Source organism: Grus americana, chromosome 3 (assembly GCF_028858705.1).
Source record: "Grus americana isolate bGruAme1 chromosome 3, bGruAme1.mat, whole genome shotgun sequence".
Taxonomy (NCBI): Eukaryota; Metazoa; Chordata; class Aves; order Gruiformes; family Gruidae; genus Grus; species Grus americana.
In genome coordinates this window covers 64,948,745-64,975,229 of record NC_072854.1, presented here as the reverse complement: position 1 = coordinate 64,975,229, position 26,485 = coordinate 64,948,745, and the positions used below count along the sequence as shown (strand labels likewise).

At 41.8% G+C, this 26,485-nt stretch overlaps 1 protein-coding gene across 9 annotated transcripts in view; it reads left to right on the top strand.

Moving 5' to 3' along the window:
* Positions 1-26,485, top strand: part of NHSL1 (NHS like 1) — a 185,025-nt gene that overhangs the window by 2,880 nt on the left and 155,660 nt on the right. The window contains exon 1 of one of the 9 annotated variants that reach the window (XM_054821335.1): positions 6,724-7,026. The exons of the other annotated variants lie outside the window; for them this stretch is intronic. Within the exon in view, the coding sequence (XP_054677310.1) occupies positions 6,954-7,026 (73 nt within the window). The 5' untranslated portion in view covers positions 6,724-6,953. Of the gene's footprint in view, positions 1-6,723; positions 7,027-26,485 lie in introns of those variants that run through there. 9 annotated transcript variants of the gene reach the window in all.

The window sequence follows — 26,485 nt, the reverse complement described above, 5'->3', positions numbered from 1 at the left end:
TGAAATGAGAATGTTTTATTACTGGAGATACCTCTGGTATGGTGGTATATTGCATTGATACCCTCATAGGAAGTAGTATTTATTTATCTCTTAAATAGGGAGCTAATTACTACCATACACTGATGCAACACATCTAAAGGGAAAGGTGAAAAGAGGCTAGTGCTACAGTGTGCAAACCCTGAAATTTTACATGTGTCAGACATTTAGTTATTGTATGCTCTCTTGGTCATTGTTTTGCACAAGTTACAATTTACTACTTAATTTTCTTTAATTACAACTCAGTTCTTCGAGCTAAGCTTGTTATTGCTTTTAATTTGGTGATCTTTGTTCTTGTCATTGCAATTCCCCAAAATGGATGCAGTTACTATGTTTGGCTTTTTCCATTTGGTTTTAAATTCTTTGGCATCTTTACTGTCAAATTTAATTTTGCTACTTAACAGCTGCATTGCTGCTGCTAATATTTACTTTTCAAAGATCTCATTTATTAAAGCCAATGAGAACTAATGATGATTTCTTTCTAATTTTTTTTTATTGTATGAAGTACAACCTTTTTGTAAAGGAAGATTATTTTATTTGCGTGTCGGTCACACAAGGAATTGATGTGTAGGCTAAGCATACTGACATGAAGTTGTACATAAAGGAATGTCAGTTCTCTTCTTACATGCTTTCTGCATATTGTAATCTGGCCAAGGAGATCAGGTGGGATGATCGGTTATAGTTAGCATCATGAACGTCTCTATAATGCAAGCCGTCAAGGCTCCTCTGAAAGTTTAACGCTGTTCCTGGCATTAAAGGGAGATATCTGTAAAACAAAGAGAATGGTTTAATAATGCTGGCTTTGTTTGGAAACAATGACAAGGGGGATTTTTCCTTCCCATTTTTGAAGATACAGAAGCTTCATGGAGAAAACTGTTTGCTGGTGTGGGACTATAAGAACAACAGGGATTGTAAACAAATTTAATTGCTTTCCCACTTACTAGATTCTTATTGCTCATAAACCTTTTCTTGTGGGGAAAAATACTGTGAACTACTGTATCTCTTGTGGTGCACAGGCAGATGCAGCATGACATATCAGATGACTTAAGTATTGTGCTCTGGCTTTCAGGATGAGGGGATAGGACGTTGTACACCTGCTTTTCAAATCATAGGCAATTTCTACTTGAATAAATGGCTTTTGTTCTCTTTGTGGGCCCAGACAATAATTTCCTCTTGGAACCAAAGGTCCCAGGGTGACTTTTGTTATCCCAGCATGATTTTATATGGGAAGGACCAGAAGAGGACTAGCAAACTTCAAATCTGGGTCACAACTGTTTCTTGGGAAGTAGCTGCGGGCTGGCAGCTGGTATAAGCTACGCTACATATGTCCCTGGTGCTTGGGAAAGTACCTACTTTGAAAGTGTGAGGGGGGTTTCTGTGTGTATTATCATAATTTTGTTTCAAAGTAAAGTTTCGTGTAACATCAATTGTTCAGATAACAGGGGTCCAAGTAGTGTTTGTTCCTCATCGAGCATGGGAGTGCGAGGCAGGGAGAGCAGGCAGAACAAAGCTCTTTGTGTTCAGTCATTCTTTACAGTCATGGACTGTGCTTGCTGCTCTGGCTGTACGGAGTGCCCGTGTGCGCGCGTGTAGGATCCACACGCTCCTAGATGTACGTATTGGAGCATTAGTAGTTAAATGTGTCTTGAATGACCTCTGCTGTTTCTCTTCTGTTGTATACTCTTTGGTATCCTGTAGTGAATGCATTAGTTCAAGTACATCCATTGCACCACATCTGAAAGAACTTTGAGACCTGGCAAACTGGTTAATGATGTAGCAGGAGATGCTACGTCTTTGCAACCCTTACTAGGGGGAAACTTCCTCACCTATCAGCATGGCTGGACTTCTGCCATGCTGTGCAACTGGGAGGCCTGCTTTCCAGGGGGTTTGTATTGGCATGCCACGCGTGAGGTGCTCAGAGACTTTAGTTTCATGTCTGCTTCAGGATACTGAAGGTAGCTTTCAGTTGTATGCGATCTTAGTGATGGCTGGCTTTTTCCAGGGTTCACCGCTGATGTTGGGGTTCACTGGAATGGTTCAGCTCTCTCTGGTTTGGTTTGGCTGTCAAAGTTTCCATTTAGGGTGGTAGAGAAGCTTCTCTTTGTCCCCCAGCTGAGAAACTTGTGCCCGACTCTATTTCAATACAAGGATATTTTTAAGGACATTTAGTAAAATGCTTTCCTGACATGTATTTGAGCCTTGCATGATGAGCAGGGTGTTGTGCCATAAGAAGAGACATCAGAATACAATGAGACATGTCCCTGTGGGGCCCGTGACTGGTTTATAACTCATGATGGTGGGAGGCACTAATGGCTCAAGGTGGTTTATAAAACTCGAGTGCAGCATGCAGTACTCATGACCTTACTTCAACTGCACTAGCCACGTCTAGAGAATTAATTAGATTCTGTACTTCTTTGTAACAGTCTTTCATCAGGTTTTCATTAAGCTTATGTGCGTGGCTGTTTTGCGTGGTGTGTTGTTATATGTTTCCAGCATCTAGCTGCTGTAATATGTTTTACACCATGGAACTTGCCTAACTGCTTTTCATCTCTTAGCAGTGTGCATCTCTAGCTGCGACCTAGCATTAGGTGATGTAGTTTTCAACGCTTTCAGTTCTTAAATGTCAGGGTAGGTGAGGACAAGTGCCTCTTTGAAGTGATCAGAGCTCGTCATGATAGCAGAAATAGAGAAATCTTGCGTGAATTACAAGGCCAGCTCTTGGGAAATGCTATGAGGCCTTAAACAGTTGTTTTTATAGGGTATGAAGGAGGACATTTTTTCCATTAATATTTGTCTTCTACCATCTGCAGATACTTACGCAAAAATTAATATTGCTGTTCTTCTCTGTGAATCCTAATGGTCTGACAGACTGGAAGGCTGTCCCTTCCATCTTCTGTGCTATTTATTTTTAGTCTTTCTGAAGAGATGTTTTGAGACAAATGCTGGGAGGTTAAACCTAATGACAACTTTTGGTTCAGTTTCTCCAGTAGTAGGATGGGGTTTGGCCAGTCGTACCTCCTATTCTAAGAAGAAGAAACCGATCCTGTGGGAGGGAGGAAATGCTACCTCCTAATTAGCGTTGTTGTTGTTGTTGTTTAAAATCCCTCAGTGTTTGGTTTTAAAGGCACAGCATAATCATTTGATGTTCATACAGAACATGTATACATATGTATGTATTTTTTTCAAGTTTAAGCACTTTCATTAAAGAGAGCTGGGGGGGATGGGGAGTATGGCTTTCTATTTGTCTGCATGATGTAAGGACAATCCAGTTTACACTTCATCTCCTGCTATTTTGTTTAGTAAGTATTTTCCACTCTTTGTGTGCAAGGCAGTACTGGAGCACATTTCCTGCTTTAGCCGAACAGGAAGCTTTATTCAGCTTATTCCTAGGGAAACCCCTCCTCCATCCCTAGCCACCAAAAGTGAGCATTATTCGAGCCAGTATCAGCAGCAGGCAGGAGATGAACTGACTGACTTTCTGGCCTTTCTATAGCTTCTGGTGTAAGGAAAGAGTGTACAAGATATCTGTCATCTTGTAATAACAAGAAGAAACCTTCTTTAGAAAAAGGTTTAGCAGAAGACCCAAAACCAAACAAAACACACCCTACCACAACAAACAAAAAACCACCCCAAACACCCCCCCACCCGCGAAACCAGCCACCAAAACCATGGCGTGCTGTTGAGGAAGCTTTGGTGAGAAGGGACGGGCTTTCAGGGGAAAAATTCTATTGTAACAATATTTGGGAGCCACACTTCAGCTACGATACTCTACAGATGCTTCAAGTGATCACGCACAATGGTACTTCTCTCTGTTGCTGTGTAATGCGAAGACTCAGCAGCAAAGTTCAAACCATGTTAAACAGTTAATTGCTAAGTTCCCCTAGGAAAAAAAAAAGACATTTTCTCTTTTACCCTATTGTAATTATTCAGATTACTGCTCAGAAGCAATATAACTCTTGTTTTGTTTAGCTAGTGCAAGACTAATTATCTGTGGAAATTCAACCTGATCCAAAGGAGATTTCGTTTGAAATAAGCAGGAAGAAAGTCTGAGTTAGAAAAAGATTTCCCATGGGGATGGTGGGCCAAGTTGCTGTCCTGCTGAGTGGCAAAGCTCCAGCTGAATTCAGTTTGATGAGGGTTTGGCTTGCTGTTTTGAAAACAGTTGACACTCTTTGGCTGAAATTTAGAGCTGCTTTGTACATTGCTCAGAACCTATTATACACCACCTATGAACATTTATTTCCGTAGATCTTATGACTGGCTTGATCATTCAGGAAAATGGTATTTAGGAGACGTAGTTGATGAATTGAACATACTTGTATTTAGTTGTTTTCAGTTAGGATCTATTTTGAAGGCTCCTAGATATTTTAGGATACAGTAAGATGTCCTCAGAAGTTTCTCTTCCTATTAGTATTGGCACAGTCTCAGTTTGGTTGAGCGCAAGCTAGTAATCTTGGTCTTGTGGGCTTCGCTCCTAAGCTGCTAATATGAAGTTCCTGCAGAAGAGGCATTTTTTGAGTGAACCTATTAACAAACATAAAACAACACAGTGGAAAACCACTGAAATTCCTCAAAACCTCTGTCCTGGAATTTAAGCCAGCCTCTAACCAGTCGAGAGTCAGATGAGACTTTTGAGGGGGATGGGGAGCAGATTATCCCACACGTGCTTAGCGATTCCTGCACCTTCCTCCGAAGCGTTTGGTGCTGGCTGCCATCAGCCGTGGGATATTGCACTTAATGTTGCCAAGGCCAGATTCACTATGGTAATTCCTGGCCTTTTTCCATATTTCTGGGTGAAGGAGGGGGCATTTCTTTTACCTCCTCATCTTTCTTTTTTTTTTTCTCCTTCCCCTCTGCATGTTCAAATAAATGATACGATAAATGAGGACATGTGCTTCGGTTTCTGTTATCAGGAGAGTTAGTGCAGCACAAACAGAAAGGGAGATTGAGAAACAGAAGAAATTAAAAAATGCACATCGAAGGCTTGGCAATTATGCAAAGACCCAGTTTCTTTTGTAGTCGTAAACTAGCTATCAGCAGGCGAGATCAAAGCTGTCCAGCCTAACAGTTAACAAGATCAATTAAACATGGTAATTAAATGTTGTTCTGGGCTGTAGGTTTGATAGGAAACGTGCTGATTGGATGGCAGTCTCCAGAGAGCCTGGATGACATGCCACTTAAGACACTAGGAAAAATATCTTTTTACCTGTGGGTTAAGCACAGATTAACGTGGGTGGACTTTGCAAGTTGTTTGTATTTATGTCGTACCATGTTTTAGTTGGGCAGGGCTTCTTCTGGCTTCAGGCTGTCGTGGTTTTTTTCTTTGTCATTTGTGAATGATGATGTTTTAAGTTAGGTTTTATTTATTTATTTGCCTCTTGTCCTTTAATCAGCGTTGTGCATGTGAGATTTCATTGCTCTTTCAGAATTAGGAGTAGTTAGAATATGAATGTTTAAGGCCTTACTGAATGTGGTCGAGCTTGCGTCAGTGTGCAGCAGGGGCAGGGCAGTAATGCCTGCAGAGAGGGGCAGTGCCCGGTAATTGCTTTGCCATAACTCCTCTTGGTAATTTCCCCGTCGGAGCCACTCGTCTGCACACTTTTTAGGTTAAGGCTTCATTATTATTTTTTTCCTTCATCTTCTCTTCCTCCTTTCCTTTAGTAGCTTAGGCTCCCCACCCCAGGCGTGCTCTGCGCTGCCTCTCCATCTCCGGTCCTGCCCGCTCTGAGGGGCGACAGCTTCGGTGCCTGCTCTGCACCTCGCCACCCGTGTCATGCCTGATAAAACTGGCCTTGGGCATCTCCCCTTCTGCAAACACAACGTGCTCTGCGTGCCTGATAGTTGGTAGGATTTGGGAGGCAGGAGGGTGAGGGGATGGGAGGCAGAGACAGGAAAGGTGAAATTTGATGGAGTTTCTGGCTTTCTCCTGAGAGCCCCTTCTCACCCCTCCATTACCTACCCCTTGGTGTTAGCCCCAGCAAGGCCTTCCCGGCTGGGCTTGTGGCACAGCGGATATCACCACAGTAACAGTCTTAATCGGATCTGAGTATGTCCCTTCGGTCATTTTTAATGCTTCCCTTCCAAACACAGAGATGTTTATCGCTCTGCTGTATGAACAGAAATCAAGAGCAAAACCATTTACACCGTTACAGTGGTGGAAGCGAGAGCATCCAGGCATTACTTGAAATAAAAAAAATTCAGAGAAATTCACTTTAATGTATATCTGTGTCTGAGTTCTTATAACTTTTGAACTTAAAGAACATTTTAATATTTCAGTAGGTTTAATTTCCCTAATTTACATGTGAGCGGCAGCTCTGTTTTAATCTGAAATTTAACATCTTGACAACCAGTAGATCTGTTATGCTAGTTGATTGGATATTCCTTTTACTGTATTCAGGCTGTAGTCTAAGCAAATTTTGATTAATCTAAGATTGTAATTTTTTTAACTAACTTAGCTCCTACTTTTCAGAGATTAGGTCTATAACAGATGCCTCCTGAAGTAAATTGGAACTATGGATGCTATCTGAAGAATCGTGCCACTGAATTTTTCTACTAGCAATAAACATTAATGTAAATTGTAATGGAAAAAAGATAGAGATTTCAAGCATATTGACTAATAGTGACAGTGTCTTTTTTATTTTTTATTTTATTTTTTTTCTGGTTGAATGGCCAAGTGGAAAATGGAAACAAGAGACTTCGCAGAATATTCTAAGTGGTAACATATTGTACTTGAACACTCTTCTTTCTCCTTGCTCCTCCTGTTGTGATTATTTTTTTCTTTTTTTTTTTTAGTATCAAAATGCTGGCCACAGAGGAGCTCTCATCAGCTTCTAAGTGGTAGGATAAATATTGCTGCTCACTGGTTTACAGATACTCTTGTGTGTCTGGTTGTTACATTGGTGAGCCTTCTCAACAGCATGGGTTTGAGTAAGAAAGCAAGTTTAGTCTTCCTCCTGGCAAATGGACATCTGTCTTCTGTTTTCCACTTTGGTGAGTTTTTGCTTTTGGCAACAGATGGAGTTTGCTTAGGGGAAGCTCAGCAGGACCTGAGAGGGGTGCTTTGTGGGTTATCTCTAGTGGCACCTTTTGTTCTTGTTGTATGGGAGGAAAGAGCTCCCAAGTGAGTGGTGTTGACTTTCCCTCCCTATTCAGTATCTAGTTGATGCTAAGTAACTGAATCTGCTTGAGTGGCTTGAAAAACCTCAAAGTGTTGATAGCCACATCGTTCATAGAGGTGCCTAAGCCATTTTGAATTAGAAAAAAGAAGCCAACTACCAGGAAATGGAAAAAAGCTCTTCTAAAACTTACCTAAAACATTCCCTTTTTTGTTAACCATGGTACTTGATTTTCAATTTAGAAGAAAGATAGCACAACCAAAGCTGTATTGTGAACTTTAACATTTTAAACCTATTAAGTTCTTTCTCCTATGTGGTATGAGGGAGAAAGTTTAATGAACAAGTTTTAGAAAACTGCATCTAAACTCAAACAGCAAGGCATATTAGGAATATTACATTATTTTCATCCTCTGTTTCCTTGTTCTATTAAAATAAAAGTAGATAGTTACTGTGCAGTTCCTCCTGCCAGATTTTTTTTTTACTAGCACGTATATGTGATAGAAGATCAAGAGTATTATAAGGTATAAGCATATTTATCACAAAAAGTCACTTTGCATGGCTGAATCCTCGCCGTAGGGAATGGGTAGGGTAGGAAATAGAAGGGTGATAATGGAGGAATAGCAGGGGTTTGTACCAGTTGTGTTCGGGAGCTCGATGGAAGCCCAGATATGGGAAACTGGTATAGCAAGTGATCTCCGCAGGGCCAACACCCATCCCCGTATCTCTGGCTGCTGCCCTGGCAGTGGGGAGCGTGTGCAGTCCTGTTGGGCAGGCTAGGACAGCCGGAGCCCTGCGGGGAGCAGTCGTGCAGAGGTTGGGGGGGGGGGCCTGACCCCATTGGGCTGCAGCTGGGCTCGGCCCCGGTTGCGCAACATGCGCCGAAGCGGCTCTGCCGCCGCACTTGCCGAAATCCTGGGTAGCATCGTGTAGGGTTTACCTCATCCTGGGTAGGCAAACATGCTCTTAACAAGGGTGGTTTAAATGTAAATAGATTATAGTTGATTTTGAAATTACAGTCGTAGTTATAATTATATAATAACTATATTATGAAATATACAGAATTGTAATCTGTAATTGTGATCTTTACATTCAGGAAAGATAGGAAAGCTGGAGAAAATGAGGTGAGTGTGAGCCAGTTCTCTTGCCCTGCCTTGTCTTGGTGGTCGGCGGTACGACAGGGCTGCCCTTTGGCAGGAAGTCCCCTGCGCAGAGAAGAGGGACGCTGTGCTTGCTTATCCTGGAGGAAGGTGAAACCGCAGCGTTGGCCTACTTGCGATCACAAATTTCCTTAAAACATTAGAAAGCACTTATTTAGCACAGCCACAATACAGATTTCACTGTGAGCGTGAGGCTTTTTGCCCCAAGAGAGTCTAGTCTTAACACATACAGGTCAAGCTAGAAGATGGCAATTTAGTTAAGTGTGGTTTGAAGAACCCCAAGTTTCACAATAGTTATGGGCCTTCTTGAGGTCTAGAGGAAGAGCAGGTTATTAGAAATCCACAGAGTGTTTGCCTGAGGCGAAGAATACCACAAAAGCACAAAGCTCTTGGTGTTTTTTAGTTTGTCGTGTTACAAAAGCCTCTGTTTGTTCCGTATCTGTTACAGAGTCATTGTGTCTACTTAAAGGTAATGAAGACCAAAACCATCTGCAGTACTTATTATCTTGCCTGCTCCCACTCATTGCTGAGCTTGGCTTGAATTCTGTAATTTGTGATGTCCCCTCTGCAGAGCGTGGTATGTAACATGGGAGGGAGTGCTCTTCCCAGCGTGTTGTTTTGACCCCGTAGCTCTAACAGTGCATGTTTTCCTCTCCCACCCCTTTTCCCAACACACAAAATGCAGTAGCTTTTTCCTTACGAACCATTTTGTTACTGTTCGTAACCTTGCTGACAAATTGTGAAACTCGTTGCAGTCTGAAAATAGCTACAGCTTGTAAACGGTGGGATGAAGAGTAGGTAATATAGCATTGTACATAGAGATAATGTGCTGCAGGTTAATACATCAAATATTTAAATGATTTAAATGCATTGTGTAGTGCAACTGGTATAAAAACAAATTGGGTCACTGTAGACAAAAGCTTGTCTTCATTTGAGTTCCTGTCAGCTTGGCATGTTTGTGCTCCCTTGGTTTTATCACTAGTTACGTCTATACACATACAGTATTTCTAATTTATATTATTATTAGTGGCGTATAAAAATAAAACACAAATAAACTTAATCCTGAAGACAAATGAAAGCGTGGGTATATTTCTAGTAGAAGCTTGAATTTACCAGGGAGAGCCCAGAATATCTCAACATTTAACAGAAATAGCAGATTGGAAAAACGACTGACTGACAAAAGGCAGGCACCAAATAGCAGGCTTCAGTATGAGCTCTGTAGGTAAACGCTGAAGTGACCGGAGTCTTTCTCATCACTCAGCCTAAAGTCCTGCGTGATCTCAGTTAACACTAGAGCACGGTCTCCACTTATAGGATGTCATAAAAGATACTTAACTGTGTGCTGTTTGCTGCAGTACCTTTGTTGATTTCTCACCCCACCTCAGTGGCTGCTGTTGAAACTGTGACTGTGTGAGTTTGAACTGAATGAAACTTTCCAAGGAAAAGTTCTTGAGGCTGCTTGAGCAGTCACCAAAGATCATGCCTTGAGAGCTTTGAAACTGAAAGGGTAAACGCTCTTTTTGTTGTCATTGAAATGATGGAATCCCAGATGTGGGACAGCACCTCTGGAGATCATAGAATCATTGAATAGTTTGGGTTGGAAGGGACCTTTAAAGGTCTTCTAGTCCAATCCCTTGCAATGACCAGGGACATCTTCAATTAGATGAGGTTGCTCAGCCTGACCTTGAATGTTTCAAGGGATGGGGCATCTGCCACTTCTCTGGGCAACCTGTTCCAGTGTCTCACCCCCTTCATTGTAAAAACATTCTTCTTTATATCTAGTCTAAATCTACTCTCTTTTAGTTTAAAGCCGTTACCCCTTGTCCTATCACAGCAGGCCCTGCTGAAAAGCCTGTCCCCATCTTTCTTCCCCCTTTAAGTATTGAAAGGCCACAATAAGGTCTCCCCAGAGCCTTCTCTTCTCCAGGCTGCACAAGCCCAGCTCTCGGCCTTTCCTCATGGGAGAGGTGCTCCAACCCTCTGATGATCATGGCCCTCCTCTGGACCCACTCCAACAGGTCCATGTCTGTGTTGGGAGGTGGACACAGTACTCCAGGTGGGGTCTCACGAGAGCAGAGCAGAGGGGCAGAATCACCTCCCTCGACCTGCTGGTCACACTTTTGATTCAGCTCAGGATACGGTGGGCTTTCTGGGCTGCAAAGCACACGTTGACAGGTCATGTCCAGCTTTTCATCCACCAGTACTCCCAAGTTCTTCTCTGCAGGGCTGCTCTCATTCCCTTTATTCCCCAGCCTGTATTGACACCAGGGGTTGCCCTGACCCATGTGCAGGACCTTGCACTCAGCCTTGTTGAACCTCATGAGGTTCACATGGTCCCACTTCTCAAGTTTGTCCAGGTCCCTCTGGATGGTATCCTGTCCCTCAGGCATGTCAACTGCACCACTCAGCTTGGTGTCACCCATAAATTTGCTGAGGGTGCACTTGATCCTAAGTCTATGTCATTGTTGAGGATACTAAACAGTACTGGTCCCAGTACAGACCCCTGAGTGACACCACTTGTCACTCATCTCCATGCAGACATTGAACCATTGACCACTACCTCCTGGATGTGACCACCTAATCCAACTCCCCACTCAGAGTAGGCTCAGCTTGAGCAGGGTGCTGGGGGCTGTGTCCACTTGGGTTTTGAGTATCTCCAAGGATGGAGCATCCACAACCTGTCTGGGCAACCTGTGCCAGTGTTCAACTACCCTCACAGAAGAAAGTTTTTCCTTATGTTTAAATGGAGTTTCTTGGATTTCAGTTTGTGCTCATTGCCTCTTTTCAAAGCAGTATAAGTGGGAACACTAATATATTCTTACTGGAAGGTTGTCCAAGAGGGGTGCTAATTTGTACCCAAGATGAACAACTTGATCAAGAGGGCTGGGGCATTCTGTGGCCTTAGCATATTTATCTGAAAAAGGCTGGTTAATCAAGTAACAAAGCTGGCAGCCAAAAATAATGTTTTAAAATTATAATTAATTTTTTAAAATATTAGTTTTTATTTATAATTATTTACTTGAGGACTTCTGACCTTGCAGTGCTGCTTTGGAAGAGCTTTTATACTCTCAATAAAAATACCTACCGCTTCTGTTGAAAGGCAAGGTAATGAACTTGAACTCAGAAAGATGGACGCTACCTCCACTGGAGACAGTGGAAGCTGTTTCCAGCGTCTCACCTTACAGATGCTGTTGGCAATGTCTCTGAGGGAGTGAAAAGCATTCAGTGTTTGCAGGAGGAGTCCTGAACAACCCTTCCGCGTGCTTAAGAATTTCAGCAGCAGCTTCTTTTTGAAATTCTGACAAAGATTCTTGGCTAGGTTTTTGGAAACCGTCTAGGATCTAGGTTACATTAATGCAGTACCCTTTTTTTTGCTTGTCGATGGGAGCTTTAGTAAGCAGGTTAGAAAAGATACCGTATGGTTCTGTTTCTTCATCTTGCTTGGGGCAAGCAAGTGAACTGCAATGAGAATTATGGGAAACACCTTTTTCATCATCTACAGCAGCAGTTGATCAAATAAAATAGTCCCTTGGTATCCTGAGTTGCTGCTAATTAAACACATTTTCATATCCTTCCCCTAACTAAGCACCCCTTTAGGCTGAGTTAATTGCCAGGACTTGCATGACGCATATGCGTGATGGTGCTTTAAATGAAAGCTGTGATTTAAGGGCTAAATAAAAGCTATTGGAGAGAAATAACTTATTTTAAAATGTTTTTGTTAGACTGCAGGATTACCTGGTATCTTACATAACCTATTAACTTACACACATAGATGGCAAACTATTATTATACATTCATTTTTTTCCAATAAAGTTCATAAACTCTTGTTAAAGTGTACAAATTCACATGGAGGAAGCCAAACTAGCATTCAACAAAGCTATATTTAAAGCTCTTGGCAGGACTTTTCTCATATGAAAGATGTTATGTGTAAGCTCTTGGAATAAAACTTTAAAATGTTTTGAGATGACCATTCCAAAGACTACCAGATCATCTTAAAATTAAGAGATTTAAATACTAGATCACAGTTTTGTGTCAGAGTTCTCTTGTTTTACACTGTCTTTCTGTTGTATATGTGAATTGATTCTTGTTACAGTACCTCTGGGAAATATCCACTGGATAAGCTTGTAATCTCAGGTATTTGGCACCTCTGCTTTCTGCTGTGGAACCTTGCAAAAAGTGGGGTTCACTGAAAAGGCTGGCCTTAAGTGTTTGAGCTTAATGAATGATTTATTTATTTTCCCTTATTGTCTTTTGAAGGAGAATAGTTATAGCCTGTGGAATACATCCTGTTTTCTCGGCTGCAATGAAACCCTTGCTTTTTATTTGTAATACCTACTATTTTTCTTCTTTGTTAAGGCTGCCCACATCTGACCCAGAATTTCTTAAAGGCAAAGGCTAATAGAGATGTGTTCCTTTGTTTTTTACCAGAGAGGAAAAGGTTGGGTTTTTTTTTTAAAACCAGTTAGTTTTCCCTATGGTGTTTTCAATCAAACCATGTGTCTGTCTCTCTCTCTCAAAAAAACCCCAACAACCAACCCCCAACATCAAAAAAAAACCAAACCCCAAACAAAAAAGCCCTCACCAGGTGAAAACAACTGATTGGCTTTGTCCAAACTGTAAGAAAACTAAAGTAGTAAAGGCATCATATCCTAAATGCATAAATTCTGATTTTGTTTTTCTAATCTGTATCATTAGTAGTGTAGATTAAAAACCTAATCCACAGTCATTTTTTAGTTGGTTATATTCCTTGATATACATTTTTATATAAGTAGATTGTGTAGCTAAAATTTCTTTTTGCCTGTTTCTTGTTTGCGTTTAAGGTCAAGAAGACACAGAGGGGTGAAAGTCTGGGTTGACTTACGATTTGCATTTTCCAACATCAGTTTTGACCTTGAGTTGCTAAGTATGAACTTGGAACAAAAGAGCTTTATAGAAGTGGTTGATGGATGGGTTGTAATATTGAAGTTTCCCTCCCCCATGCTCACATCCTCGGAGCTCAGCCCATCGTTAGACTGAAGCGCCGTCTTCACAGGGAAGAACCTGCTTGCTTTGGGAGTTAAAAATGCTGAGGCTGGGCACTTTGGGAATGTGTTTATAATAGTGAAGATGTACGAGAGAGAAAAAGTGAAAAGTGTGTAGGTAAGTTTTGGTTTTTTTCTTTTGGGGAGGAGGATATCCCCCAATGTTTCGTAATTAGGTAGTTGGTTTAGATTCATATTTTGCCTATCTATTGCATAGGAAATGCTCTTATATTCCTTTTTTCATCTCTCTGCAAACAGCTTGCTTTGTGTGTGGCTTGTGGTACATTTTTTGAAATTACTTTTTTATAAAAAAAATCTTATTGGACCCTATCCCCCTCCGGCTTTCCCCCCATTTATTTCAGTAGCTCTAGCTATGTGGATTCATTTTTTTTCAAAATTGCTGAGATTACCCCTCATTCTTCTTCACTGAAACGCTATAAAAATAGAGAGGGGCTTGTTTTGGGAGGAAAGGGAATTACCTGCAGTGATAGTAGCAGCCTGCATGGTGGTATATCCAGGAATGCTCTGGAAGCCGGATTTTGCAATATTGAAATTTGAAAACAGAGTCCCTCCTAACTAATGATTACCCTCGAGTTTTTAATCAAGCTTTACTAATATTCAGTAATGAGTATGGTGTAAGAGCAGGACCGCTGCAGAGCGGTAGTGGGGCGAGCGGTGCCATGCCAGGCTGGCACCACGGCTCCCAGCTGGGCTTCTGCCAGCGGGCTGGGGTGTCCTGGGATCAGAAACCGGGGGAACGTGGCTACCTGTGCGGTCATATCCAGTTGATGTGTCCTTTGTGTTTGTTTAATTAAATCTGTTTTGCCATGGATGGACAAGGTGAAGTGGTTACAAGAACAGATGGCACAAATGGAAAGGGATGGATTGAAGAGAAACAAAATTAGCGTGAGGCAGGCATCGGTCCCATTGAACTAACGAAGTTCTGTCCTCTGCAGCCATCTTGCAGTCAAGTTAGATTCTCATGTGTGTTGTCTTATGTTGCCAGCGGGGGTTTTGTTTGCATGTGAAAGAAAAATAAACAGATGAAGGGGAGGGGTAAAAGTGTCCCTTGTTTTGCTAGGGGGAATTTTAGGGAAAAAAAACACAAATAAATGTGAAAAATCAACAAAAGTTAAAATGCTGTGGATGAAATCCCATGAGTACTACAGATGGTTAGAGTGCTCATGGTTGCCAGCATCCCTATGAGATCTCTCATAATGACCAGCACTCCTGTACCGTGAGCTTGCAAGATCTCCTCTAATACAATTTAAGGCTTGTCTGAAGGTTAGAGATCTTCCTCTGCAAGTCTTGAAGAGACAGATCTTGATTTTGGAAACTGGAAATACTCCTAACTGAATTTGAGGATGCAGAAGAATGCACTGATGCACAAAGAACTGGGAAACCTCTGTATGAAAATACCACCACCACCACCACCACAAAAAATAATAAAAATCCTTAAATGGAAGAGAAACATCCCTTCTTTGAAGGCTGATGTTTCAAAGTGAGCCACAGCATAAATGTGGCCATAGCTATAGCTAAAATACTTTTTCAGTCCTAGATGTCAAAAGGGCTTTGAAGATGACAGAGTTCCCATTTTACAGTTAAAACAAGGAAAATTCAGAAAAGTCAAGCGGCACGTCCAAGTCAGCTAGTATCAGAGCCTGCATCTCAGTCCTGGTGAAAGAGGATATCCCAGTGGATTAAGCTGCGCTCCAATTCGTAGGCCGCACAAGCTTGGCCTGGCTGGAATTGGGTTGCCTTCTGGTGAACTTCACTTTGATCAGTTTGGCTTTGATGAATAAGGCATCAGTGGCCAAGCCTATCCACCAGATCTGAGGAGGAGGGGAGTAGGAGTGCCTGGTATTTTGCAGACGTGGGCTGACCGTGATGATTATGACGACTTTAATGATAAAGGAAAATAATTAAGTTATCCCTTGTAACATTCCATAGACATTTAAATACAAGGCATTGCTTTTTCACCCCAGCATTATATGAACTTAGTATTTTTATTATCATTATAACATTTCATTTTGGTGCACCACAAAAGTACCTTCTCTAATGATCAATATTGGAATAGGCCAAAGGAGTCTTGGATTACCTGTTCGCCTGCTCAGCTATGTGCCTGCCCAGAGACTCTCTGCAATGTCATGGTTCATGCTTGCTCCTTCAAACGCAGCTTGCGCAGGTAGCCTTCTCGCTGGTCTGTTGGTTAGTGCTTGGGCTGAAATCTTTCCTTCTGCTTCAACAAGCTTCAAAAGCCTTCCTCAAATATCCCTGCTTTGATTAATTCTAACAACCCCTTGCAAAGAAATCACAGATGTTTTTACCACATAAATTGATAAAGGATTATAATGTGCATATACATACCAAAATTACTTCATGAGGTATGTCTGAGGATTTCTGCTGAAAGGGTCCAATTTTTTTTACTTTGGTTAAGTAAATTTCACAAGAGATGTGTGTGTGATATCCCCAGTGATTAATTGCTCTCAAATACTTATCCCAGCTGAGTTATGTAATATGAGTCTCTGAAGGATTCCCAATAAAAAGTTTGTGAATGGTAGATGTAAATGTCTGCAGCGGCTTTTGAAATCTTAGATGTGGAAAGTGCTAATGGGAAAAATATTTCACATCGCTCCTAAGATAAAGATAGGGTCTAGAATATTTTAGGGCCTGGAGTTTAACTCCCACTGATTTAAAAATTTGAGGCTTTGCTATAAATTGTTCCTCATGCTTCTGGCAGAACAAAAATTGAGTATATTCAAAGAAATTAGATTAAGGCTGAGAAGTGAAAAATACCAAACTGAAAGGTATGTGCCTAATTCAACAGCCACACGTGAAAAATCTGCTATAATACACTCCAGATTGTATGATAGGGGTGCTAGTTCTGAGTGCCCCAATAAGGATACTTTTTGGCAGCAGGATGATTACACTTTTTCCTGGTTATACAAAGTCCTAATTTTTTCAGAGTGCTTTTGCTGGCAGCTCAGAAATTGGAAATAGACAAACACTTACTGAAAAAATCTTTAGAATAGTATATCTAAGCTGAGCATGTAGAAGTTTTCAGTATGTATAAAAAATTCAAATGAAATTTAAAGGTTCAGGATACTGGAAGATCACAGAAGTTAAGAGTTTTCTTTGGTTTTGGTTGTAAATGGAGGGTACAATGGTGTAGCGTTCCTGAAGGAGTTGGAGGCAGGAGGGCGTTACCTCTTGTGCCAGAGCGCCGAGATCAGCATTGACTTGGGAGCCCTGTGCCTGCTGCATGCAGGGCATGGGTAAAATGAACATTTTCTCTACTTAGGCGTAAAGGAAATAGAGTAAAACATTTGTTGTGGTAAAGGAAAGCATACCTGAACACATGCAACTGTGAGATCTCCAATCCAGATAGGCAGACAGCCTGCGCTTATCTTGCCTGTGTTGCTCTCACTCACTACTACCTCAAAACCAGCTTTTAATGATGAGGCTGCTGACATACGTTTCTCCACATGATGTGCACTATTGCGTTCGTGTTCCCTTGTGTTGGGCTCCGTTTGTCCACCACTTGTCAGTCAACTTCTCAAATGGTATCATGCCAACCATGGTTTTGACCCCATTTACATGGCAGCGGTGGCTTTTGGGTCAGCTGCGGCAGGAGAAGTTTGGCCCTTCCACACTGTGCTGGCGGCAGCTCTGTGCCAGATCACAGCAGCCCCCCTCGCCCTTCCCTCGAGAAGTGGCGGTCCAGACAGGCTTGTCAGTAGGCTACTGGTGGGACCACTCCTGCTTCACTTAGACTGGTTTCTTCTGGGATGCTGGGAAGATCTTAATGTTGGTGCAAATAAAAATAACATCAGACCTAATCTGTTTGTGCTCAGCTGACTAACATGACAGAAACACAATACCAGCAAATTTTACTGAGGTAGGAATTTTTACTGGGGTAGAAATTCTGTTTCCAGTGAGGGCCATAGCACAGACCTTGAGATACTGGGATGCTGTAGTAATGGGGCTTGAATAATTATTAAAAATAAAAAGAAGATAATTTTTGCTAATGTAACAATGTAGTGCAGCATTTTTGTGTGTTTTGTGTTGTTTTCTTTGGTGTTTTTTAAGGATACCGACATCTGTAGTCAATCATGCAAGGCTGCCCTTTCTGTTGGAAGGGGAGATGCATCTTTTGACATATTTCAGCTGGTGACCAGTAGCTTCTTGTTGTAGTGTTTTACTTGGTCCACATCAGAACCCGATGGCTAGATACGCCGGAGAGTGCCAAGAAGTCAGGAGAAAAACACAAGCTGTGGAGTGGTAGTGGTTCCACCAGCCTCGAGCTCTAAGTCAGGACATTAAAACAGGTTTGGATTTCAGGGAAGCAAATGTCCTGCAGAACTGGAGTATAAAAGCTCTGAAAAATCACATGTGTGGTTGTTTTTTTGTTTTTGTTTTTTTTTTTTTTTTTTTTTTATGCTGAGGAAAGAGACATTAGTCCACACTTGCATTCATTTAAAAAGTCATTTACTTTCTCTCTTCTGTCTTGGTGTGCATATGCACACAAAAAAAGCAGCAATGACCCAAAGGAAGCTCTGCCATGGCTCCACAGAAGGACAGGCAAAATCACTGGCTAGCACCGAGGTGGCACAGGACATGCCTGGGGCACCTTGCAGCTCCTGATGAGCAGATGTGGGGAATGATTTGAGCAAGCGTGGCCGAACGCTGCCATTTGGGGCTCCTGCCAGTTAACGTGGATTAGAGCAGCCCCTGGTTTCGGTGGCACTGGAGAAAAACGTCAAATGGGAGCCAGCCCTGGCACTTTGTTGGCCAACCCTCCATCGCTTTATGACCGCTCAGTATTGGCAGTACCTCTCTCCACCTCTTCAAAGCCAGTGGCAACATTTTGAAAAAGTGTCCGATTCCAAAATAAATGTGCACATGCAGATTTGCTGAGAATTAACACAAAGTGTGAAATGAAAACAGATTTAGTTATTCTGGTGTAAGTCGGTATGTAGTTCAAGTCTCCATAACCACTCCCAAAGGATATAATAAATACTGAAGTGCTTAAATATAAGGCTTCATATTTTCTTTAATAAATGATTTTGAGTAAAGTGAACTGAACTATTGTTAAATCTGTAGAGTGGTTAATGGTATGAGTACATTTTTAGGATTTTTGTTCAGCTTATGGGTTGATGGTCCACTGTTTGGAGAGAAAAAAAAAATCCCTGTTTATAAATGTATTAATCTAATTTTTTTTTTTAAATTAAATACCATTAGATAATTGTTTATTGTCTTAAGATCAGATCTATAGTGGTGATGTTTTTAGGGTTTCTTTTATTAAAAAAAAAAACCCCAAAGACCAAAACTTTTCCTGCTCTCCTCAACAGTCCTTAAAATAAAGCACACTGGACTCTCTCCCAACCCCTGCCTTCCCCAAAAGAAAATACTTTAAAACATTATTTTTAGTTCAAAAGTAATTAGGAAATTACAGGTTGAGTTTTATTAACCTCCTTCCCAGCCTCCTGCTACCTATAAGCATGTGTGGCCTGTTTTCCTATATGGAGTCATTCATGTTATTGCCAGCTGAGATCTGTTCTGGGTAATATAATTACCCAAGGTAATGCTTTTTTATTTCTGAAACTATGAATGTCTCAGCATCATGTGTTTATGATGATAGTGATATTTTCAACCATAACAGTATTACTCTAATTTACATGCATGGAATGACACTCTTAATTTGTCATCTTTTGAGACACTTGGTCTTACTCTTTCAATAATTAAAGTTCAGCTGAATAATTATGAAGACTAGCCAAGCTTGTCCTTGCTTTATGTATTGTTTGCTTGTATTTATGGTTGCAACTTATGCTTTTGACAACCAAACCCTGAAGCAGAAGTGGCAATCAAGCCCCAGTTGGCATATTTCTAAGGTTAGCTAAGCAACAACGAAAACTGTGACAGCTATCAAGTAATGGGAGTAGCAACTAAAGTGGGTTAGGGTTACTTGAAGCCGTACATTGTGTTCATTCATACGTGGCAGTTCCTCCGTATCCTGCACGTAGTTCTGTTCATTTGTTTACACTGTAGGAAATAAATTAAGTTCTGAAGCTCTGCTAATCTTCAAAAGTTATTTACTCACAAGCTTTATTTACAATAGAAAAGGTACAAGTTTTTAGGAACAAACTGTAATGTATCTGTATAATACATATATCTCATTCGTCAATATCGGATGTCTAGTGCTGATTTTTTTTTAATCAGTTTTACGAATTGTAGTGAATATTCTTAAGTTTTTGGCAAAGTTAGTATTGTCAGTATTTGCAATTCTTAAATCCTGGAGACGACACCTAAATAAACCTGAGCGGTTCTGGTTTGTTTTATCTCAGTGCCTCCAAGTCCCGCTCGATACGTACCACTGTGTGCCATTTTACAGTGGGGAACGGGGGCGGAGGTTGGCTTGTGCATCCCCTTCCCTCACTTACGGGATGAGGAGTGTACAGCTCATCTGACTGTAACTGGAAACAACTGCTGAACTTTCATTTGTTAATTACCCATTCATCGAGGACGGCACTGCTGTGGCATCTGTTAGTCATTATATCTTGTTTAAAAAGAAGCCAGTAGGAAAAATATAGGACGGAGAAAAACAGTGAAGTATCCGTTTAGAGGACAGAATTGATAACAAATGTGCTATTTCTGGTTTCTTTGCTGCCATGGAAGCCTTGTACCTTTGTGCAAATAATATAAATGTCTTTCATCACCTGTTAAATGAAGTCTATGCCTGCTGCTTGCCGGTGCCTTGATTATTTTTAGTTTATGCATATATCAGTAGAAAGCTTTGAAAATTCTTGGGTTTGCTTTTTCTATCCTCTGCCTGTGATGTCATATTTCTTTGTTGTTTTTTTTTTTTTTTTCCCCAGCCATGGCTGTTACCAAGCTTTTCTCTAGATGGCTTTTCACTTCACTCGCTAAAGCTCTGGGAGCACAGAGAGGCTCCAGCGATGCAGAAGGAGGTAGCACCAGCTGCTCTCAGGTACAAGCTTGAGAGTTGTCACTACACCAGTGTCAGCAGCTTCTCTTGAGCTGCCTGCAAGGATATAACAAAATCATAAGATCGAGTTGGGATTTTTAGAACAGTAACAAAGAGAATCTGTGTAGTGGCTGTGAGAGAGTTTTATATTTTAGCTCATTATTTTGCTCTAAAATATAAGGAATATGGTTGCTGCTTGTTCCCAAACAGAATAATTATTTCGCACCGTAATTTATGAACAGGTCTTCTCTGTCTGCTGTGATGTGACGGAGCCATGTACAGTGTGTGTGCTTTGCTGTTGGAATGGTGCTCTGCATAAAACTACGGTGCTCTTCAGTCTGTGCTGATTTTTGCTTCAAACTGGTTTCTGTATCTTTTCAGTAAGTTTTATCTGTTTGGAGCATCTAAGCTATGCCCTGGCATAACCCGTCCAGCCATAAGTAACGTACCAGAAGAGCCTGGTGCGGTGTGTGTGTAGGAAGTAGCAGGAACAAGGCACCACTGGAACATTCCAGACCTCTTCCAGATGCATTTTGACCCCCAAGAGAAGACAGAAGAACATGAATGCCCCCTCTGATGGTGGCAGCAAGCTGGTGGATGGGCTCAGCTCACCACGCTGGGTGACACCTGACCTGCGTAACTGCAAGCTGCTGCCAACAGTTGTCCTCTCCTTCTGTTGTTGCTGCAGGCTCCTTTGGCCAGATCTACTGAAGGTGCAGTGCTAGTTCAGCCTGCTGATCCAAGGGGAAACCTTCTGGCAGAAGGGATGCTGCACAGTTTTACTAGATTAGGAGGAATGGTCCATGCTGGAGGTATGATGGTGCGTTCATTTTGGTAGTGCATCTGCCCTCTCTCCAGTGTGCTAGCTCAGCACCAAAGCGATCACAGAAATGAGCCAAGTTGAGATAACGGTGAAGAAGTAAAAGAACCTGGGGGGAGCTCTTTATCTGGCATTGCTTACTGTGAAACCATACATGAGTAACCATGTCCTTGGGAGAATGCTGGGCCCCAGAGTCCAGTAACTTCCTTTGCAAGCTAACCCTGCATGTCTAAACTCAACTGATGCCTCCCTCCTTGAGTTTGGGGTTTTTTGTTTGTTTGTTCGGCGTTGAGGTTTTTGTTTGTTCTGGGGTGTTGTTTATTTTTTAATCTCTTAAGGATAGGCATTTTTCATGAAGTGGTCTCTTCAGACTGAAGGCAGTGCACGAACTTCAGTCACTAGGCTGGTGTGAAATAGCAGCACTTTCTATCGCTCCTGCTGACGTGAAGATCATGGGACCAGAAAGGAAGAAGTTGGGAAAGAAGCCTCTTAGGCTTTGTAGCCTGGGAGTTAAGGCACTCGGCTGGTTTGGATTCATGTGGGTTTTGGTCTGCACTCTGGGATTTTTTTCTGCTTTAGTCCAGTGATTTTTTTTTTTCATGCCTTTTATTAAGAATAATACAATTACTATTAATTAAAAGTTCTGTGTATCCAATCCTGGATTCTCGATTCCACGCCACTTATAAATCTAATTCCTTTACCTAGGTCTCCCAGTATTTTTGGCATGTCAAAATGGAAGACTTTGCTTCCTGTATTTCTCTCGAGCATACCTCCCCGTTCTCTCGCCGTGTCTTGTCTTTGTCTGTAGGGACTGGAATTTTCACTTAGCTGAAATTCCTGTTTCTCTCACACTCCTTGAGTATTCATTAGTTTCACCTATTGAAATTGATGCCAGACCTGTGCGGCTTGATCTACTGCTGTAATTAAATGCAAATTAAACCAGTTTTGCTCAACGTTAGTCTGCATTACAACTCACTAATTAAAAATGCCTAATGTCTTGAAAAACCTGAGGCACTGAACTTATCAGCCTGGTACAACAGTCTGTGACTTACGTTGCAGTGGCAGAAAGCAGCTGCTTTGGAGTTTAGAGCAGAGCAGATGCCTCTCAGATACTAAGTATGTAGAAGACAGGATATTGCCCCTTCCTGTTTGCAGCTGCTTTAATAGGAATTGGAAAAGGGTTTTTAGACGATTATTCACAAATGATAGGTTTAATTCAACCAGCAACTAGTGCTAAGGTCCAAACAGGCAGGTTTGCGCTTGCCATTTTTTTTGATCTGTTCTGTTTTGCTGGAAACTCAGGGCTTTTAGGCTGCCCTGTAATCCCGCTTCCCCGGGAGCTGGGGTGGGAGGACTGCTGCTCCTCCGTGTTCAGCCCTGCCTGCCTCTTCCCACATTCATTGGTGTCTCAACTCCTTTTGCATTAAGATCAAGTTTCCTCTTCCTGCTTGATTTCTCCCCCCCTTGCACATCTCTACCCCGTTTTCATTTGTTCTGTACGTTAGCCTTTAGTACTTCAGTACTGACGCTTCCCCAGAAGCTCTCCTGCTGAGGACACGTTCGGGTTATAACAAGCATACCCCTTCATAGTAGCTCCCTTCTACGTAAGGTGCACATAGGGCCTGATTTTGAAATTCCCCTTGGGGTGGGGAGATTGTTATTGCTCAGCACACTTTCCCTTTACTGTAAGCATGGCTATATATACAGTTTAGCTCGGAACACTGTATATAATAACCAGTAGACATGCTGGTAGGAGTAGGCATATTGGTGGGTAGCTATTTACTGCCCAGTATACAATTATTGCTTAATTGCTTTTCATTAGAGGGTTTTTAAAAAAAAAAAAAAACCAACTGGTTCCACCTCTATACATGTGTTCATTTCTCAGGCTTGTCTTAAACAGCTTGGGAAGCTGTCTTAAGATTGTGAAGCCTGCGCCACTCCACGGGCTGTATGTCTGGGATGTTTTTGGGTTGCGATCACTTTTTGGAACTTTGTCTCCCCACAAGAAGAAGTTGTTTCTCAAAATCAGCCCCAAATCACAATCCAAACAGTGTATGAAGTTTTTACTTTGTTCTCAGTGTCACTAATTGAAAACTGTTTGTTCAAAGGAAATGTTTAAAATGCGGTTCTTTCCCTTGTCCCTAGTGCTTAGTCATTCCCAACGCTGATCCCAAGTGCTCAGTTTCTCAGTAATGTAGTTTGAGTCGGGATTTCTTGGCTTTTAGCACAGCATGGATTTCTATGGTGCCAGCTTCATCAAAGGACAGTAAATCTTTTTGCATCTATTGATCAAGTGTGAATTTACTATGCCTATCCAGTCTGTTAATTATAGTCACAATACCAGTGAGCGAACTGATCAAATATTGCCTCCGCAAAAGTTGTGGTGACGGGCCGGCTAGCGTTATAGTGGCTTTGACCATTAGTGATGTGTACTGGATGTGAAGCAGTGCTCTAATACTTACGTGCGGGTCAGATTGCTCGTGCCCCTTGGCTTTTGAGAGACGCATTTGTTGGTTGCCTGTGAGCACTACCATAGAAGAGAGGCTGTTAGAGGTTTCACAGCGATAGTAATATTTTGTCTTTTAATGTGTAAGTAGAGTCTTATGTATGCAACTGCAGAACCAAAAATGCAAGGAGCTCTGGTTTTGGTACTCAGGATTTTCTTTTAACCTTGCATTCTGTCGTTGTGCTTTTAACCCTCTCTGTGGCTTTTTCTGAAAACAACAGAAGTAAAAATGATGGGCATTTTGTAAGCAGCAGAGAAGCATGCCATTTTAAGCTTGTTTACAGCATTGTCCAGTTGGTTGAGCACTGGAGTAGACTCACAAGGCTTGGACTCCTAATTCCAGCTCTGCTATTAATCCCCCACAAAAAACAGGGATAAACTCTTCCCGTGTCCCTATATTTACTAGCAGGTCTAATTCAAGTGAGCCAATAGGAAGCACTGAACAATCCAGTGAAGAGCACATTTCTTCAGCTCTTCCTGTTGAAATCAAGGCCTCTCTCCAGTTCCTGTTTTAGTCTTGTTACCATTAATAATCCCTCCTAAGCCGGTGCTGTGACTCTCATTTCTCTGCTCCGGCTGGAGACGAAGCTGGGAGGAAGAGGAGGAGGTTGGTGCATCCTCCGCTGGGGCAATTTCCTGCTCTGCACTTCCCTTTGCCTGCCTGAGAGCAAGAGTTCAATCGTCGCAAGGATGGCGGCCACCCTTTTAATCAGGAGTGCTAAATTAAACTGAACTTGGGGTTTCAGCTGCTTCTCTTGCTGCTACGTACCTCATCCTTCCCCAAATCAGAGTTTTAAGTATGATACTGCAGAAGAAATAGTAAAGGAGAAGCCTACGTCTTAAGCGCGTGCAGGCAGCGCTCCCCTGTGAGCTTGAACCGTGCAGGCAGGGAGTCTTGGCAGGGGTGTGGGAGAGGTGTGGGCAGAGGGGTCCGATGGAGCGGTGGGAAGTCTGAAGGGAAGGAGTTGTCGAGTGGCAAGAAGAGATAGTGGTCGATGATCGAGAGGCCAGGCCAGCACTGGGGCACGTGGCAGTGCTGGAAGGGTCCTAGAGGGGATATGATGAAAGAAGGGATCAGATTTAAGTAGCAAGAGCGAGAGAAGGAAGAGAGTATTCTTGTTGTTTGTTCTTAAACAAACAAATGGAAAACCTGTCATGAGATGGCCTTTGCGGAGAGAGACAAACCAAAGCTTGGAGCCTGGTGAAGGCTCTGTGGGTATGTCAGCTACTGAGCTTGTAAGCATGGGAACTAGTGCCCGCGTTCCTCTGTACAAAACCTGATACTTCCAGAGAATACTGCAGAGATTTCTGGTTTGGGCTTGGAACATGGCATTTCAGAAAAACCAAATGTTCTGCTGTACCGCGGGTATGTCTCTCCCGCTACCCCAGGGTTTCTCTGCTGCCCTCTTAGTTCCTTCTTGTGCCCGAGGTTGGGAAAGATCTTGCAGAAGACAGTAAAACCAAAGTATAATCTGTTTGTGATGAAACTTTTGCTTCCTGACCTTTCTGAAGGACTGTTGAACTTCCAAAGATTGAAATATAATTACGATTATTTTAGCATGTCCAACCTTGCTCATTGCCCTTTCCCAATAATGGTTGCTGTGTGTTTTGAGAGGAATAGCCATGCATTATTTTTTTTCAAGATTTGCATATTCATACCAAAATATAGGTTCGATCTCTTCCACAAAATAATGAATGTGATGAGGGGAAAAAAAAGAAAAGGGAAAAAAAAAAGGAAAAACAAACAAACAAAGACAATCCCTGCCTTTTCTAGTACAGTGTCTGTGGAAGTATCATCCAGCTCATCTTTGCTTGAGGGTGTTTTCTCCACTTCAAGCTGCTATATGAAATGCACTAACTCCATAAAATCATAATAGGCGATCTCAGGGGAGGTCAAATATAGAAATTATACTTAACTGTATAACATGAGTCTGCTTGAAAGCTAACAGAAATAGAACTCAGCCACAAATAATATAATGCTGAAGGAGTAATAATACACTATATTCTGGTTTTTTTCTTTTATGTTCTTCCCTGCGTACAGTCCCCGGTAGTTTGGTTTTGGGCATCAACCCTGTATAACTCCAAATGAAGCATGTTCGGAGGGAGAGCAGTGGTTTTTACCATGAGATTTTGATTGGGCATGCTTAAAAGAACGCAAGGATGATTCTCCTCTCGGGTCAAAAGCTCTGGTTGGGCAAAACTGATTTGAGATCAGTTCTCACCAAGGAAATCCAAAAAGTCAGTTTTAATTTCTAGAATTTAGTTTCATTAACTACAGCCGATGGAAACTTATCCAACAAAAAGCAAGCTACTTCCTGGATATTTTTGCAATCACTGGACTAATATTAGATGTATTAAAAGATAAAGCTAACTCATGGATAAAGATCTAACAATTAAAATGAGGTACCGTCATAATGTCTTCAAATATCTCAAGTATGCGATCATGTGAACAGTGTTTGTATGGTACGGGTGAGCATGTCTGACCGCAGTGTTATTAAGGGCAGGAGATTCAGGTTTGGATAACTTAGAAAGTGAATGGCTGAGGAAAACGCAGAATCCAGTGCCGTGAGCCCTAGTTTTATATTTTATTCATAGGTCTACTGACTTTATACCATGGATCTGTAGTCTTGGTGTCTACTGTGAAAAGGAGCTTTGCATAACGTACGATTCCTTTTGAAATGGACTTGAAATACTTCTTAAGGGCACTGTGCTCTGGCTTGGGGGATGGACTTGTAAAGAATCACAAGCACCAGTTGAAGAACTGCAGAATATCTGGGTTTAGAGTCTTTCCTCTTATACCGAAAATACCATTTCTGTGTAGTAACTGTAAGCAGAGACCGGTGGA